This window comes from Ovis aries, chromosome 5 (assembly GCF_016772045.2).
Source record: "Ovis aries strain OAR_USU_Benz2616 breed Rambouillet chromosome 5, ARS-UI_Ramb_v3.0, whole genome shotgun sequence".
NCBI classification, from domain to species: domain Eukaryota; kingdom Metazoa; phylum Chordata; class Mammalia; order Artiodactyla; family Bovidae; genus Ovis; species Ovis aries.
This window is the reverse complement of record NC_056058.1, coordinates 92,640,264-92,659,285: the sequence shown is the minus strand read 5'-3', so window position 1 is coordinate 92,659,285 and position 19,022 is coordinate 92,640,264. Positions and strand designations below refer to the sequence as shown.

Below are 19,022 nucleotides of genomic sequence, written 5' to 3'. Positions count from 1 at the left end.
TGGGCCACATCCGGCTCTGGGCAGGCTACCTTTGCACAGACCCTGCGGGCTGGAACTCCCAACTCCAGGGGTTCTAGAACCTCCTGGAAGCTGGCAACTGGACTGTATCCCAGGTTTCCTCATCCCAGGCCTGGCTTCACTCTGAGGCGTGGACATCACACGTCATGGCACATGCTGCGGGAACCGGCCCACAGGTCTCATCACAGACATAGAAGTGGGGGCAGGCAGGTATTGGGGTGCCCCTTTGCAGCCGGGCTGCGGTGGAAATGACGGCTGCAGCCGGGAGGCCAGCGAGGGCTCCAAAGGGCTGCTGCGGTAGTGTCTGCACCCCCAGGCAGGTGGCCGGCCTCCACTGGGCACCTGACCTGCAGGTGGTCGAGGGGCACCCGGAGCCCCACAGCCCCATGTGTAGCCTGCTCTTCTGGGAGAGCTGGTCCAGGTGAGGACAGCCCTCAACGTGGTGGGCGCAGGAGCTGCGACTCCCCGAGAGCGGTCCTGTTGATGATGGAGAGAGAAGAGGATCTTTCTTCTTTATACTGGGCAAAGATGAAAATTGAACCAAGACAGTGTGAATTATGGAGAATTACACCACGAGCCTGTAGGTGAACTCTAAGCAGAATAAAGCTGAAAGTGAAAAAGTGTCTCAGTTGTGTCCGAGTCTTTGCAACCCCATGGACTGTACAGTCCATGGAATTCTCCAGGCCAGAACACTGGAGTGGGTAGCCTTCCCTTCTGCCAACCTAGGAATGGAACCCAGGTCTCCCGCATTGCAGGTGGATTTTTTTTACCAGCTGAGCCACAAAGAAAGGCCAAGAATACTGGAGTGGGTGGCCTATCCCATCTCCAGCAGATATTCCTGACCCAGGAATCAAACTGGGGTCTCCTGCATTGCAGGCGGATTCTTTACCAACTGAGCTATCAGGGAAGCCCTACAGAATAAAGGTGCTGAGTGAAAAAAAAAAACCAAAAACTTAACTGATTTTGCCCCAGAGATGAAGCAATAACTATATGAAGGGGCGTATGCCCTGACTTAGTTGTTTTTCTCTTCTCACAGGTGTGCTTCCTCGACATTCCATAAAGTGGTGGCCTAGTCATCTCCGTTTATACATGGCTCAGTTTCACTTCTTATAGTACAGTATAATATAGTTATTACTGCATGGGATGACCTCATTCACTTGCTGTGTCTTCTCCTACCGTAATACAAGCTCTGTGAGGGCGGCAACCCCACTGTTTTACTTACCACTGTCCCCAGTTTCTTGCACAGTGTCTGACATGTTTACCAAACAAAAGCTTTTCAGACTTTGGCCTCCCAGAGTTGTCACCCTTTCTCATGCTTGAATAGAGACTTTGTGTTACTGCTTTTGTAATGTTATTGTAATTGTCTTTGAAACTGTTTTCTATTACCTGCGACAAGGACTTCTCTTGTTCATTTCTGTGTCCCAGGTCCCTGGTATTCAGTGGGTACTCAGGTTTTGATTGAAAAGGTGAAAGCTGTCCATAATAGAATTTCCGATCGTATGAATCTTTTTCTAAACTTCTTAGACCATCTTAGAGTATTCCTCCTATTGTTATTGTCTCCTTTTTCTTTCTGCTCTTGAAAGTCACTCAATCCAACTGAGAGAGGCAGTATGTTGAAGAGAATTCAAAATTTTGAAAGCAGAATCTAGACAAGAGTCTTTGCCCTGCCACTTCCTCGGTGGGGATACTTAATAAATTCCTCACAGCTTGATTCATCAAGCTGGTACAGAGATAAAGAATCCGCCTGCCGATGCAGGAGCTGTAAGAGATGCAGGTTCAGTTTTGGCTTGGAAAGACTCCCTGGTGTAGGAAATGGCCACCCACTCCAGCGTTCTTGCCTGAAAATTTCCATGGACAGAGAAACCTGGAGGGCTACATTATATGGGGTTGCAAAGAGTCTGACACAGCTGAGCAATTGAGCACACACACACACAGATAGACACAGTAGAACTTACGTATGGCCCACAGAATCATTCTGTTTTCTATCTTTAAATAGAATCTGAAGAAATAATCTGGCTTTACTACATCCTTTAAAAGAAAAACAAAGCTTGCTTTTCCAATCTTTTAACTGCCTAGATAATGCATCTTAGATATGTTTAGTTTGGGGTTTTATCAACTTGTTTGTGTGAAAATTGAGTACTAACTACAAACTGACAGTGATGGTTTAGTCACTAAGTCATGCCTGACTCTTGTGACCCCATGGGCTGTAGCCCACAAGGCTCCTCTGTCCATGGGATTCTCCAGGCAAGAATTCTGGAGTGGGTTGCCATTTCCTTCTCCAGGGGGTCTTCCCAACCCAGGGATTGAACCCAGGTCTCCTGCATTGCAGGCGGATTTTTTCCCAGCTGAGCCACAAAGAAAGGCCAAGAATACTGGAGTGGGTAGCCTATCCCTTCTCCAGCGGATCTTTCCAACCCAGGAATCAAACTGGGGTCTCCTGCACTGCGGGCAGATTCTTTACCAACTGAGCTATGAGGGAGGCCAGCAACTACAAACTGGGCAGATGCAATTTAAATCATTGGTCAAGGGGACTTCATTTTAAAATAAAGGGCATTATTATTATAATTATTGTATATAGTCTTCATAGGTTAGGACTATAGGCAATTTATTATACTTATAATTTGTAAGAATTATTTTTGTACAAGGTACCTGAGATATACTTAAGAGGATTAGTTGGTGCTGACTGAACACCAGTGTTGTCTTGTGGCAAATTTAGATAAATTTGCACATGGTGAATTAGATCTTGTCTGGGCTCAGCTCTAAAGAAATGTCATCAACTTGCCGTAGATGTGTTGGGTCAAAGAAAGAGTGGAATGCATCCTTTAGTGTTTTAATTTTTAGCACAGGACAGTTTTCTTTTTTATACCTATGTAGAATTACATGGAATGACCAATTTTTCTTTTTTATCTTGTTTGAATATTATTGCTTTGACCAGGGAGATCTGCTTAAGCATCTAGGCAATTAAGCTGTACATTCTGTGACTACAGGGGAAGGGACCAAAATACAAAATCTGTATTTTTAGTCATGCCTGGCAGACATTACAACATGAAGTAGATGAATCTGAGACTAACCAAAGGCCGTAAAAATATGTGGACTGTGGATACTTAAATGTCTTTAATATTGCTTTTCCTGAAAGGTTTCACTATTTCCAAGGTGAAGATGTCTATCAGATGATACATAGCTTCTCAAAAAGTCTTATTTGCAATTATGTCTACAGATTTGATGAGGGAGCTGTAAGAAAAGATTTCAGTCTAAAACATAAATTTATAACATAAGTTTTCTCAGGCTAAAATAAGATCTTTCCAATCAGAAGAATATTTTATCTTATATGTAGTTACTTTCAAAATCTGAGCAAGTTGCTAATGAAAGAAATGGCTTTTTTTGGTCCATAGAAGATAGCAAATTGTTTGATTCTGTTCCACGGGATGTGAGTTCCAGCAGAGCAACTGTTTTCATCTATTTTATTCACTACACTATCACATAATAGTTGTTTATTTAATATTTAATGACTGAAAGCACATACTCTTACCATTATTACTGGAATAACCTTAATGATAATTTTTTACCAAAGTTGTTACAGCAGTTTGTTCATCGGGTTATTTCCTTTCATTATTTGTATTAAATATTGAGAAGATGCATTTATAAATTGCTGCAAGAGATAAAGATTGTAATACTTTGACACCTGTACACATGATTAAGTTTTAGAAAATATACGCTGCCATTACCTTCAGAATCCTTGTATGCCCTTGTCCAATCCCATCTCTTCTTTCCTTCCTCAGAGGTCATAAACACCATCCTGAATTTTATGTTTATGCCTCCCTTGTTTTTTTTTTTTTCTCTATAGTTTTACCACACGTATGTGTACGCCTAATGCATTGCTTAGTTTTGAGTGGTTTTGAACTTCATATAAGTGGAATCATGCTTGGCTTTTTTTTTTTTTCCTGTATCTTGCTTTTCCCATTCAAAATTACTGCATTACTGCTATTCATTCATTCATGATATTGCATGTAGCTATAATTCATTCAGGTTTACTGCTGTAGAGTAACCATAATGGAACTGTTATGATTTATTTATTAATTTTGTAGTTGAAGAATGGATGTTTGGGTGGTTCACGATTTCTTGATATTACAATTAGTACAGCACCGAGCATTCACATGGCCTGAGTCCTCCCTTGTAAAGCCCAAATGATGATGACAGAGGCCTTTGTCGTCCCCTCAAGCTGGCTTCTGTGTCCTCCTCATCAGTTCAGTTCAGTTCAGTCCAACCGAACTGACTCTGTGTGTCCAGCTCTTTGCAACCCCATGGACTGCAACACACCAGGCCTCCCTGTCCATCACCAACTCCCAGAGTTTATTCAAACTCATGTCCATCGAGTTGGTGATGCTATCCAACCGCCTCATCCTCTGTCATCCCCTTCTCCTCCAGCCCTCAGTCTTTCCCAGCATAAGGGTCTTTTCAAATGAGTCAGCTCTTCGCATCAGTTGGCCAAAGTATTGGAGTTTCAGCTTCAGCATTAGTCCTTCCAATGAATATTCAGGACTGATTTCCTTTAGGATGGACTGGTTGGATCCCCTTGCTGTCCAAGGGACTCTGAAGAGTCTTCTCCAACACCACAGTTCAAAAGCATCAATTCTTCAGCGCTCAGCTTTCTTTAGAGTCCAACTCTCACATCCATAGATGACCACTGGAAAAACCAATAGCCTTGACTAGATGGGCCTTTGTTGGCAAAGTAATGTCTCTGCTTTCTAATATGCTGTCTAGGTTGGTCATAACTTTCCTTCCAAGGAGTAAGTGTCTTTTAATTTCATGGCTGCAATCACCATCTGCAGTGATTTTGGAGCCTAGAAAAATAAAGTCAGCCTCTGTTTCCACTGTTTCCCCATCTATTTGCCATGATGTGATGGGACCAAATGCCATGATCTTTGTTTTCTGAATGTTGAGCTTTAAGCCAACTTCTTCACTCTCCTCTTTCACTTTCAAGAGGCTCTTGAGTTCTTCACTTTCTGCCATAAGGGTGGTGTCATCTGCATATCTGTAGTTATTGATATTTCTCCCGGCAGTCTTGATTCTAGCTTGTGCTTCTTCCAGCCCAGCATTTCTCATGATGTACTCTGCATATAAGTTAAATAAGCAGGGTGACAATATACAGCCTTGACGTACTCCTTTTCCTATTTGGAACCAGTCTGTTGTTCCATGTCCAGTTCTAACTGTTGCTTCCTGACCTGCATACAGGTTTCTCAAGAAGCAGGTCAGGTGGTCTGGTATTCCCATCTCTTTCAGAATTTTCTGCAGTTTATTATTATCCTCCTCATCAGTTCAGTTCAGTTCAGTCGCTCAGTTGTGTCTGACTCTTTGCAATAGGACCCCATTAATCTTCAGAAAGCTTTCTTCCTTTCTGGCCTGAGATCACCCTGCTTCATCTTGTATTTCTGCTGATGCAGACTGCTATCAGCTATTTCTTCAAAGAGTCCTGGTTCCTAGTAGGAGGGTGGGGTATTTTAAAGCCTAGAATCTGAGTGTTAGATGTGCTGTTTTCTACTGTGGGGGTGGGGCAGTGTTTCTAACTGTACTGCTAGAAAAAAGATATTTTTAAAAATCATAAGTTTATGATGATCTTGTCGATTCTGTTTAACATTGTGTTTTACTTTGTTCTTTGATTTTTTTTTTTTAAATTCAGAGTTTTACTGTTTTGCATTAAAGGAGTAGCAGGATGGTTATACAGTGTTCTCTCTCATTCAGTTTTGAAAATCTAAACTACTTGCAAATTCTTAAGAATACCTTTACCACCAGATTAGAGCATTAAGTATAATGACCAACTTCTTAATAACTAAAGTCTCATAAATTAAAACACATTTAAAATAGCTTTAAATGCATTTTTCACAAGTAAGTCAGCATATATTTTTGTATCATGTTCACTCATGCTTAAGAATTAAAGCAAGTATATTACTCTGATGGAAATATGGGGAAATCTCTCATTCATGCAATATACAGGGATAATATTTCAAGTTGAAGGGAAAAAAAACCCATTTTTTTAATGTATCCCTATATAATCACCTACATGATAAAGAAACCTATGAAGCTTCCCAAAAGTCAGATATATATTTTCAGTTCATCCGAAGCACCTGATTATCTATAACTAAATGGGATTTCAATAAAACAAAAATGAGCCCTAAGAGTTCCTAGAAACAAAAGCTTCCAATGGACTAGGGACAAGAAATCAGTAATGCAATCATTCCAAGGATGATGGTTGTTCCTTAAGGTACTTCCCTGGTGGCTCATCACTGCAGATGGTGATTGCAGCCATGAAATTAAAAGACACTTACTCCTTGGAAGGAAAGTTGTGACCAACCTAGACAGCATATTAGAAAGCAGAGAGATTACTTTGCCAACAAAGGCTCACTCATAAAGTCTCACTTTTTTCAAAACTGAATGAGAGAGAACACTGCCTACAATGAGGGAGACCTGGGTTCAGTCCCTGGGTTGGGAAGATCCTCTGGAGAAGGCAATGGCACCCCACTCCAGTGCTCTTGCCTGGAAAATCCCATGGACAGAGGAGCCTGGTGGGCTACAGTCCATGGAGTCGTAGAGTCAGACACGACTCAGCGACTTCACTTTCACTTTCTTTTACTTTAAGGAGTACAGGTTCAAACCTGTCAATACTAGAGGCATGGAGGTAACATTTTATGTTAATTTGCGCATAATTCCACTTAAGTTCTTTATCAGAGTATAATATATGAAAAGTGCTTCCCTGGTGGCTCAGACGATAAAGAATCTACCTGCGGTGCAAGAGATGCCAGAGACTCAGGTTCAGTCCCTGGGTTGGAAAGATCCCCTGGAGAAGGGAATGACAGCCCACTCCAATATGAGAAGTCTTTCCACAAGCGAAAAAAAAAAAGGGGGGTATTACTCAGCCCTCAAAAAAATGAAATGATGCCATTTGAGACAACATAGAGCGACCTAGAGATCATCGTACTCAGGGGAGTAAACCAGACAGAATAAGGCACGTGTCATGTGATAACACATATCATGTGATAACACATATCATGTGATAACACATGTGGAATCTTCATATGTGACAGTATAAATGAACTTATTTATAAAACAGAAATAAACTCACAGACATAAAAAACAAACTTATGGTTACCAAAGGGGAAAGGAAGGGAAGGGATAAATTAGGAATTTCAGATTAACAAATACACGCCACTATATATAAAACATTGGGCTTCTCAGAAATTTCATTCAGGTTTTTCTGTACTGGTATGAACTTTTTGGTCAACCCAATAAATAAAAACAAGGGTCTTACTGTATAGTACAGGGAACTATATTCAATATCTTGTAATAGCCTATAATGGAAAATAATCTGAACAAAGAACATACATACACACACACATACATATGAATCATTTTACTGTATAACTGAAACTTTGAAAATCAACTATACTTCAATTAAAAATATAAAGCCACTCAAATCATTTGTAGGTCTTGTAACCAACTTGATATACAACTAATTTTTCCCAATTTGTTTTCAATTTTTAGTTGGGGATTACTTTTTAGAAGTAAATATTTGAAAAAATTTACATATATAGTCTTTCGATCTTTACTGCCTTGTATGTTTTCACTTACGCATGTATTTAGCAGTACTAAATCCATGAACTTGTGCACTTTTTACTTTCTATTCTCATATAGGTAGAATAATAGACTGCAGTTAATCTACTCAGCATTATTTAGCAACAAAAGTGTAAAGGAAAATCAAAGACAAGCGTTCTGTGTACCTGTTTCCTTACAGAGCTCATCTTGAATTAATTCAGTTAATTATTTAGGTTCTGTCACTATCAAGGGAAACTCAGTTAAAATGTAGTACTTTGTAGGTGGAGAAAACACATTTTCTTCCCACGGTGTTTAATCAACATTGTTTGTATGTAATGTATCTTAGGTGTTTTGCATTTATATTTCAGTTAATTGACTCTATGAAGACTTTGGTAGGCCTTCCCTGGTGGCTCAGAGGGTAAGGAATCCACCTGCAGTGGGAAGATCAATCCCTGGATTGGGAAGATCCCCTGGAGAAGGGAAAGGCAACCCACCCCAGTATATTTGCCTGGAGAATTCCATGGGTAGAGGAGCCTTGCAGACTATTACAGTCCATGGGGTCACAAAGAGTCAGACACAACTAAGTGACTCACACAGACTCACACAGACTTTTATTTCCCCAGTTTCATAATTTATCATACAAATTGAGTATCACATGGTGAGTTCACATTAGTTTCTTCAAGCATGGGAACTTAACAGATAATATACAGTTCACAATCTGTTTATGTTGCTTTTACAGCTGGAGGTTTTTTAGACCTTAACTTGAAGTCTAAGAATGTCAAAGCAATACCTCTGTATGTGGCCAGCACACAATTCATTCTCCCTGCCAAGGTGTAAGAGTTGAAATATTTTTTGATACCAGTGAAATGGAACTAGGCATCAGTTTCTGGACCCCTGTGACTTCAGTCTTCCAAAAGGCTCAAACTCCATGGCCTGTGTCCTTCACAGTAAGCCGCTGCCCCTCGGTCCCTCTGGAAGATTCCACCTCCCCCTCATGCATTCAATCATTAACACGGACTTTGTTAATGATTAAAATTTTCATCCTGCCCAAGACATAAGTAACTAATTGCTGGAGGATTCTTTACCTGCTAAGCCATCAGGGGAGCCCCATTAAGGATATATATATATTTTTAAACTGTAAAAGCATTATCACGTATTGGAAATATAAACTTGCCAAAGACTCTGAGCTCATGAAGTTTATATTGTGATGTGGGAAACAGACAACAGGAAATCTGACCGTCCCAGTTTCCTATCATCTAACCAACCTCAGAAGTTCCTAAACTGCATGGCAATACTATTGTTGCTAATTCTGTCCTCTGTGTGGGCTATCATTTTACTGTAACTATCTGAAGACTTCCATCAGGCTTTCCAGGTCTACTTCATATTAACGGTACTCAACTGGAATTGTAGAATAGTTATTAAGTCATTTTAAAGGAGAAACAAAATGTGTGTGTGTGTGCGTGTATAGATATACCTTTGAAAATCTGTATTTACAAGATATTAGGAGGTATTTATTTTTCATGTTAAAAAGATGATTACTGGTGGGGATATAGACTGATACTGACATGGCCAATATGGAGAACAGTATGGAAGTTCCTTTAAAAAGTAAAAATAGGACTGCCATATATGATCCAGAAACCCCACAACTGCATATGCCCAGAGAAAACCATAATTCAAAACTATACCTGATTCCAGTATTCACTGCAGCACTGTTTATAATAGCCAGGACATGGAAGCAACCTAGATGTCCATTGACGGAGGAATCAATAAGGAATATGTGGTACAGATATACAAGGGATATTACCCAACCAAGAAAGGAGTGCAGCTGTCTCATTTACAGAGATGTGGATGGGTACAGATATACAAGGGAATATTACCCAGCCAAGAAAGGAGTGCAGCTGTCTCATTTACAGAGATGTGGATGAACCGAGAGACTGTCTTACAGACTGAAGTAAGTCAAAGAGATAAAACCAGATATCATACAGATATCACAATATTAACACATACATGTGGAATCTAGGAAAATGGTATCAATAATCTTATTTGCAAAGCAGAAATAGACACACAGAGATAAAGACACAGACATTGTATGAGGGAAGGGGGTGGTGATGGGATGATTTGGGAGATCAAGACCGACATATATATCTAGTGTGCATAAAATAGATAATTAATCAGAGCCCACTGTACAGCACAGAGCAGTCCACTCAGTGTTCTGTAGTGACCTAAATGGAAAGGAATCTAGAAAAGGGGATCTATATGCACACATATGGCTGATTCACTTTGATGTATAGTAGAAACTGACACAGCAGTGTAAGGCAACTATATTCCAATAAAAAAGAGGGTATTGTTAGACTAAAAGTTAAACATTTGCAGTCACTCTAAAAAAAAGGTGATTCTTTACCTTACAGGAGGATTTATCTAGGGTTAGTTATTATACTTTTAAAGACTAAAGTTCCCTTAGTATATTTCAAATAATTCAATTTACAAACATCCTTTTTACATACAAGATACCTCAAAATTGTAATTCAAATTTTTAAGTATGGAATACTCAATCATGAGTTGTAAATAACAACAAATAACTAAAGATAGCCACTGACAATAATTTCATCTAACTTTGTCTATAATAATGTAATGTATGTAAGGATATAGTCATAAAATATGATTTAATAAAGCCCCAAATATTAAATATTATCAGATATGGTCACAAATGTAAGTAAGGGAAGATGGGATTTTTTTTTTTTTTAACTTATCACCCTGTCTTTTTCCATCGCTTCCTTTGCAGGGAGAAGGCCATTAAGAAAGAAAAGATGAAAAGAATTTCATTAGCATAACTAACAACAGAGTCAGGTAAGCTTGGAGTATGGGAAATATTAACATGATATGTTTTCCTATAGATTTTTAAAATTTTTACTGGATGCCTAGGAGGGTGAGAATGGATGAAAAGAAAACTAGGTGAAGCAATTGGGAGCTCGGACACTGGGGATGGTAGATGGAAAAAAGAATTCGGGAGCTGATGGGAGTGGAGAACACAGACGACCGAGAGAGAGCAGGTCCTAAAGGGTGTTTTCTGGTAGACTCTGATAGCCAGGTGTCTAAATAGTGCAAATAAAGGGTTTCATTTTCATGTAGACTCCCAGTTCGTGTGTTCATCACTGTCTAATAATATTTTCTTCCTGGCAGTAGATTTCACTTTCCAAATGGTAAGGGTTTAGTTCTCTTTAGCATCAGCTTTATGATGGAGGGAAGCAGCTGCTGTTCAGAGGCAGAGAGGTGGCTATGCTGTGATGGAGAGTGTTCTCAGAGAGGTGAGGACCGAGGACTGGGTGAAACCTGGGGATCTGGCAGGCATCACAAGCTACAAGGATCCTACGATGGTCGTTTCTCTTTTCCTGGTAGTTCCCTTACACAGACCTCCAGCTGTCAGTTTTATGCTTGCTGAAAAAACCCATCTAGCTACAGTTAAATATAAAGGCTTCAAATTAAAATGGATTTGAGTTGACCAACTAGCTCATCCATACTAAAATATTATCTCTTTGTGACCCTGTGGACTGTAGCCTGCCAGGTTCCTCTGTCCATGGGATTCTCCAGGCAAGAATACAGGAGTGGGTTGCCATGCCCTCCTCCAGGGGATCTTCCCAACTCAGGGATCGAATCCATATCTCTTTAAGTCAACCTTCATTGGCAGGTGGGTTCTTTACCACTGGTTCCACCTGGGAGGCCCAAAATATAATCAAGTCTGCATGACATGCAGTGCTTTCCAGCTTTGACAAGGGGAAAATAATGGTTGTCTGAAGTGGGAAAGTACTTAAAGGGACAAGGATGAAGGAAACAGAAAGGTGAGACTTCAAAGAAGGCAAACCAAAGACTTCATGATTTTGCCTTGGTCTGACCTAGTGATCCTCATTTGGGTGAAGGGAAAACAGCCCATGCAGAAGTCTCTTTCTAAGTTAACTGCTGGTGTTTCTTTCTCACTTGGCATCAAAGGTGAAGCATTTCTTTTAAAGCGTATGCTAACTCTTTCCAAAGGGAGCTTTGTTCTCAGATGATCCAATAATTGAAATATCACTGCAGAAATTAAGACAAAATTCAATCCCTATTGCAGAACTCCTTGGTGTGCTTCATTTTTTAATCTCATTTCTTGTGGCTCCGAACACACTTTTCCTCCTCTTGGGCCCAGAGTGATTTCAGAGGATGCTGTAGTAAGTTCTTAGAGGCCCATTGTGCAGTAACAAAGAATTCGGAACTGTAGGTTCTGTCCTTGCTTGCTTCCCTGAGTGAGAAGGCTACCCTCACCCCTCACTAACGGTAGAGGAGGATGGGCAGTGCCCAGGCCTGCAAGCTTGCTGTGAACTAGGAACTCAACATGCCAATCAAACCTGTTGGGTGGATATGTGGGCAGGTGTTGAAGAACTTTTCTGGAAGAAGTATGCAGACTATTCTTGTGAAGGGGATGGGGGTATGGAAACCGGGAGTTAAATCCTCAAGGGGGACGCAGCGTTCCATGTTCTTTTGAATTATGTCTAGGAGATTTTTAGTTAAGCCTATTTTTATCCCCTAATTTCTTTTTGTCTTAGTTGAGGGGATCCAGAAAGTAATCATGGACCTTATAGATGAGTTTAAAGATGAATTCCCTACCATCCTCAGATTATCACAGTCTAATCAGGTAATGTGATTTTATAACTTTGAAAAGGATTGTAAAACGTATATTGTATTTTTAGTGTCATACCAATTATTGAATTTGTGATTATGAGATCAGCATTTGAAACTCAGGAAAACATTCCTTTCATCTCAGAAAAACACCACTTCAACTCTGACTCATTGGAAGGAGTCTATGTAAAACAGAAAGACTGTGGGCAAGGAAGTGATGTAGATAGAGGGATTAAGTTTAAGGACAATCACTGTACCATTAAATTGGAAATCTAGAACATTCTCATAGCTACAGTTGCAACCTAGTTTACTTAAGATTTGCTTAATGTAAAATTCATAAAAATACCTAGGTATACTTTGACTAAAATCTGTGGTAATAGTGAAGAAATATAACTGGTAAAAATGATATCACTGGAGAGGTAACTATGGCATGAGTGTGTGTTTTAATGTGGCAAGAAAATAGTGACATCAATTTCAACAAAGTATATATGCATATGTTTTAAACAGCTGTTCCAAAACAGGCTTAAGATAAGATATGGGAGTGGAAGGAGCTAGGTAGAGAATCATAAAGACATTTGGTCAGGAAAAGGTAACATTTGTTTAGGGGACGCATGTAACCTAATTTACTCAAAAGTACACAACTCTTACTGGAAGTATGGTTTCAGTCATTTCGGCCACAGTCAGAATAGAACATGTTGTAAAGTTATATGGTACAGTAACAACCTGCTTATCCAGAAATCAGGCTTTTGGCAATGTCAACGTGAGGAACATAACACCTGGAAGTAAACCAAAAAGTACTCTTGAGTAACACAGTAATCACAAAGTCTGTGTATTTCATTCCAGAGGAGAGGCGTTAGAGCTACCTTTAACCATTCATTCAGACAGCTGGCATTAGACATTTTATAAAAACTTTGCCTGGATCTGGAAGAAGGAATACAGAAATACACAAGACAGCATTCCTCCAGTCAGTGAGCTTAATCTAATGGATACAGAGTTATAAACAAGTAATTGCGATGAAATACGGTATGAGGCATATACAATTTAGAGGAAGGAATGACTTTACATACAGCAGTCAGAGAAGACGTCATGGAGGAAAGATGCTTAAACTGGGTCTCAAAGGATGAATAGGGGTTTTCAAGGTGAAGAAAGGGATAAGGTAAGTGGGTAGGAACAGGGGAAAATGTTCCAGTGGAAGTACTGTCATGCCAAAAAAGTATGATATGTTATAGCATATTTCCAGAATATCAAGTAAATTTGAATAAATGGCATCACCCTTAGGTCTTAACTTTGGGAAGGAGTGATACTGAAATATAAGTATCTGGATGCACAGTGCTAAGACGGCATCTAGATGGTGGTTGGCTAAGGAGGGTCGAATAAGTCTTAAAGCTCTAGTGGGCAAATCAGACTTTGTAATTCTATATTTTAGTCGTAGTAACAAATTGCTTCCTTTTATCTGTATTCCTGTCGTCTTGGTGTAAATTATTTTGAGACATGAGAGACTTTTCTTGGCCATGCTCTGGATCATTGAGGAAAGAGCTGCTTGGTCTAGGAGATAAAATGGTTATGGCCAGCAGAGCAGTGGCAGTAGTTATTGAGAAAACGTCAAGGTAAAGTCCAGGAAGCCTAGGCCTGGAAAGGCCTATTGTCCTTCCAAGCTGTGCTTCTCCACCATTGCCAACATTAGAGAAACTGGGTTTCATTTAATTAAAGCTGCAACTTTCTTTACAGTTTCCTTCATCTCTTCCTACCCCCTGCATAGCCTCATTATCACTGGAGCCATAAACATGCTTTATGGTGAAACAGGTTGATATTCTGATCCCCAAAGAACTCTCAGTTCCTATTTCCAACTCACTGAAGCCATTTCCTTTGCAAAGAAGAATATGAACATAGTTAATGTTATTTGATTTCTGATTTTCAAAGCACATTGTTCTTTTTCTACCATTTACTCTGAAGAATATGTTGCTGAGATTGGCAGGACACCTGAGTAGTGAGGGGATACTGTAGCACATTGAAGTTATTTGCTCTCCAAATATAAATTATCCAGAAAACAAGGCTAACATTCTGTCCTTAACTAGGTTATTGTTAAAAGGCAGATTGTAAATGTTGCAGATTTTATTTCTAGTATTGTCTGTAGTTCCCCAACATCTTGAAAGGATGATCCTGATTTTAAGACTACTCAGAGGGCTTTAGTAATTGGACTGTATTTTAAATCTCCAAATATTGTGATTAGTATTTAAATCTTAAAAAAAATTTTTTTTAGGCACCTATTTAGGAAAAAGTCATGTTGCTGGCCTGGGGTAAAAAAAAATAAAAAAGATTTGATGGGAGTGATGGTAGAATTTTTATAGAAGAATATACCCAGAATAATGGTTATTAAATAATTCTTCATGGCTAAAGACACCCCCCCCCACCCCACCGCCCCCACTGCCAGGGCTGGGGAAAGTTAATTTTAGAATTCTGGCTTGAGGTTCTGGCCTCTGAGGTCTTGTATTGTCCACTCCCTCCCTTCCAACTAGCCCAGACCCCAAAACCTTCAGTATCCACATCTTTTAGTAAAAAGTAAGTTTTTAAGGTTTACACTTGCAAATTGCACGTGATTTCTATATGAGGACTTTAAAATACTAAACTTTTAAGTTTGAACAAATAAAAAATGCAGCTATAATTAGGGAATTAAATTTTTTTAGTTCAAATAATCTTTACTTGGATGAGAGAAATTTTTTATGGTAAGTAAGATCAGATTTACTCATGAAAAGTAGTTACATAACCCCCCTTTTTTTGGTCATTATCTTGCACTTAACTGTGTACTACAAAACTGAGGATTATAGACAGAGTGCCTTAGAATCCATGCAAAAACTGGATTTTTACAGCTGTAGATACATTTTTCTGAACTCTATGCTTTTTTCTTTTTTTTTTTTTTCTTTAAACATGTGGTATGGAAAGTGCTGGTATGACCAAACCAATTTTCTTTGCTCAATGTGCAGCAAGCCTAATGCTGAGATGCTGAAATTTGCAGCAAAGAAGGGGTTTATTCATAAGACAGCCAAGTGAGGAGAGAGAGCACATCTCAGATCCATCTCCCCAAAGGCAAGGGGCTTGGGATGCATATGGTGAAGAGCATAGCGTAGTCAGAGGTGCAGTTTAAGGTGTTTGGAGGCAGGAAAAAGCTGAGCTAATGTCTGCTGTCTGTAGGCATATCAGAGTTATATGCTTCTTCACGGGATGCCTGTTGAGAAAATGTTGGTGTTAGCATGAACTGAGGGTGCAGCTTTTGGCCCCTTGATGTCAAAAAGTTACCCATTGCACACCCGAGCAGGCCCAGCTGAATGGTCATGTGATCTTGACTAGTTTGAACTGGGAAAGATTAGCTCCATGTTCCTGAAGCAACCATTACTAGCAAGCCATATGTCAGAGGTGTGAATCTATAGGAGGCAAGTAAAGAAGTCTTGGGATATATTTGTCTAAGCCACGTGACACTTGGAAGGTACACAGTTTGCAGAAACAGTTAAGGCAAGCTTGATCAGTGAAGGCAGATCAATGAAGCAGAGAGTGTTTTGTTTTGTTTTGTCTTGTCTTTTTTTTAAAAAAAACAAGTACTTCCCTGCTCCTCTGTAAGACTAGCTGAGGAATTGTTAGTCACCAGTTTCTGTTAACCCTATGGGGTACATCTTCAGAGTGGGCTTTTTAGCCCCATGGGGCACACTTTCACTGGGGATGTACCAGTGATGTCTGGATATTGCTTGTATTGGTATATATTGGGGTTTCTAAGTATAATGAGAGTAGAACTGTAGCTAGAGTGTTCTGTAATTCAGTTGTATGTTTCTCCTTGATGAGGTGGTTTTTTTTGTTTGTTTGTTTTGTGGTGCACTGTCAATTATTGGGAAAGTTACAGAGCACATTGTGTACTGAAAACTTCCTAGATGGTTTCTTACTTAATATTTGCTCTATTTTCCCAATGTTTCTCAACATTAACATGTTATATTTTTCATTCATTCATTTGAATAAATATATTTACAGAGCATCTACTGCTTGACAGTCACTATTCCAGGCACTGGTGAAGCATCAGTGAGCCAAATGGCTATAAAACACTGCTGCCATAAAACTTACATCCTAAAACAATACACCCCCAAACTTATATCCTAGTCAAGTATAAGAACAATAAACAAGGAAAATAAACTACACATTCTGTTAATAGTAGATCTTAAGGAGAAGAAAACATAGCCGAGAAGGGGTATGAAGTGTAAGTGTGGGATGGGAGAACAGTTGATGGGTAAGGGAGGGTGACCAAGGGGGTCTTAGTGAAAAAATCATTCTTGAATTGCGACTTGAAGGAAGTGAGGGAGCAAACCTTGGTGTCTTTGAGGACTAGAATGGCACCGTTAGTTCAGAGTCCCTGAGATGGGGGTCTGCTTAACAAGCTCAACAAGTAATGAAAGAGGGCAAGGGAGAGAAAAAGACGATGAGGCCAGGGAGGTAAAGGAAAGGCAGTCTTCGCAGACCATGGAAGGACCTCAGGCGTGTGCACTGAGTACATCAGGAGGCCACTGACGTGCTTGAGTAGAAAAGCAAGATTGGGTCTGATGTAAGTTTTAATTGTATCTCTCTGGCTGATGTGTTGAGGAGCAGAAAGAAAGTAGGTGAGGGTGGAGGCAGGGAGCCCATGGAGGAAGCTAATTTTCAAGTCTGGAGAAAAGACGATAGTGGCATGTGAACATTAATGGAATGAGTTGTTGGTACTGGGGCTGGTGAGAAGGGGTCAAATTCTGGGACTATTCAGAGAAAGAGTTGAATAAGATTTGCTGACAGATTGGTTTCAGAGATGTAGGGTAGTAAAAAGCCGGCGTTACTAGAAATTGGAGTTCAGCATTAACACTGCTGATGACAGAAAAATGGACGCCACTCTGGAAAAAAAGAAGAGAGGAAAGCAGGGTGTGTCTTCAAAGAATGGAGCTCAAATAGTGAGATCGGGAGCAGAATCCATGAGTCAATCTGACTGATGCTGAGTTTCTTTGGTAAATGGTCTCTAAGTCCCTTGTTTATCTCTGAGGTGGTGGTGGTTGGGAGTTGGACTTTCTTTTCTGACATTTGGTGGTATGCTCAGATGATGATGACAAAAAGAATCATCTGAACGTGCATACTTTGTAACAGATTCCAGGATGTTTAGGCTGAGGGTCAAAAAATTTTAAAAAGAAAAGAAAGAAATAAGGACTTCTTAATTTGGGTTCAACATTTAAATTTACACATGTGGTTTGGTAAGAAAATACATAGCATAAAAGTGAAAAGAAAGTGAAGTCATTCAGTCGTATCCGACTCTTTGTGACCCCATGGACTGTAGCCTACCAGGTTCCTCCGTCTGTGGGATTTTCCAGGCAAGAGTACTGGAATGGGTTGCCATTTCCTTGATAGCAGACAAAAAGGAAAAGCTGGTACTTCAATGAGGAAGAACCTTTTATTTAAAATTTTCTGTCAGAACTTATTTAAAAAGTAACTCACCGAAAGTAAGAGTGAATTGGAACCATCAGCATAAACTGGTGACTTTTCTTTTTTTTAAAGAATGTCTCCTTCTGCATTTTAAGAAATATAAGTAGCCTTTTCTCTGCTGTCAACTTTGTATTCTCAGAGCCATTAAGAACCAGTCAACATGCACCCCTGTGCCCAGATTTGGTTTCTAATACTGTTCTTAAAAGCAATGATGGTCTTCTTGGGAACAAATTGATTCCATGTTTTGTGGCAGGGAAAATAAAAGGGATCAGAAACATTTTGTTGTTAAAAGTAATCATTCTTTCAGTTATCTAGGAAAGTATCAAAATGCCTTCCTTAAGCATTTTAAAATGGAAGCAGAGTCATCAAATTGTAACCATTTAAGCATTAAAGGAAACAAAGATGATATTAATTAGGAAGAGACTGAGTCTGTTGGAAAATGCCATAAACTCAGGAGGAGACTAAAATGAGAAAGATAACCAAAAGTGCAATAAAGCTTTACTATAATGCACACTTGAATTTTTAAAAATATTGTTTGCAATAAATGGCTGTATTTTTGGTCAACACAAATTTTATGAACCTTACAGGAGAGTTTTGATTAGTAGATTATCAATTACAAATAGGCTTATTTTTCTACAGAGATAAAAACTTAGACAATTTTGTAAAAGAGGAAAAAGTTGAATGGATCAGGCTAGTGTAATCTTTGGAAGGATGCATCAAGACTGGTTAATCAAAATACACATGCGAAGTCAGTGAATCCAGGCCAATACAGATCACCAAGATTTTGTAAAAGAACTGACAAAATAAGGACAGGGAAACTGCAGAATGTTAATATTTTGCAGCTGAAAAATGAAGGTCCCTAAAACACTAATGACCATATAGACAAGGTTTCAGTAACGGTGGGACTGTACATATCCCATTTCTGTTTGACCTGGCAATATGGCCCTCACCATCTGATTATAAATTATAATGAGAGAAAACACAGTACAGTCAGCTCTCAGTACCAGGGATTCAACAAACCTCTGATTGAAAATATTCAGGAAAAAAATTTCCAGTAAGTTCCAAGAAGCAAAACTTAAGTTTGCTGATTGCAGACAACTATTTACATAACACATTGTATGAGGCTTTATAAGTAATCTAGAGATGATTTAAAGTATAAAGGAGGATGTGCCTAGGTTATATGCAAATACTGTTTTATATAAAGGACTTAAGTATCCATGGATTTGGAGATGCTTGGGGGTCCAAGAACTAACTAATCCACCGGGGATACCGAGGGACAACTGTAAATTGTG

The 19,022-nt window shown here is 39.4% G+C and overlaps 1 protein-coding gene and 1 pseudogene across 8 annotated transcripts in view; one reads left to right on the top strand and one right to left on the bottom strand.

Annotated features, from left to right (window-relative positions):
* Nucleotides 1-19,022, top strand: part of SPATA9 (spermatogenesis associated 9) — a 57,504-nt gene that overhangs the window by 17,383 nt on the left and 21,099 nt on the right. For 4 of the 8 annotated variants that reach the window (XR_009600739.1, XM_060416024.1, XM_060416022.1 and 1 more), the window contains exons 2-4: nucleotides 10,388-10,452; nucleotides 11,160-11,290; nucleotides 12,180-12,268. Coding sequence is in view for 7 of the 8 variants with exons in the window: in XM_060416024.1 (XP_060272007.1) it covers nucleotides 11,218-11,290; nucleotides 12,180-12,268 (162 nt within the window). In the remaining variant the exon portion in view is untranslated. Of the gene's footprint in view, nucleotides 1-10,387; nucleotides 10,453-11,159; nucleotides 11,291-11,953; nucleotides 12,030-12,179; nucleotides 12,269-19,022 lie in introns of those variants that run through there. The other 4 variants (XM_012178975.5, XM_015096208.4, XM_042250772.2 and 1 more) reach the window with 2 other exon arrangements.
* On the bottom strand, nucleotides 8,187-11,054 carry LOC114114972 (ATP synthase membrane subunit K, mitochondrial-like; annotated as a pseudogene).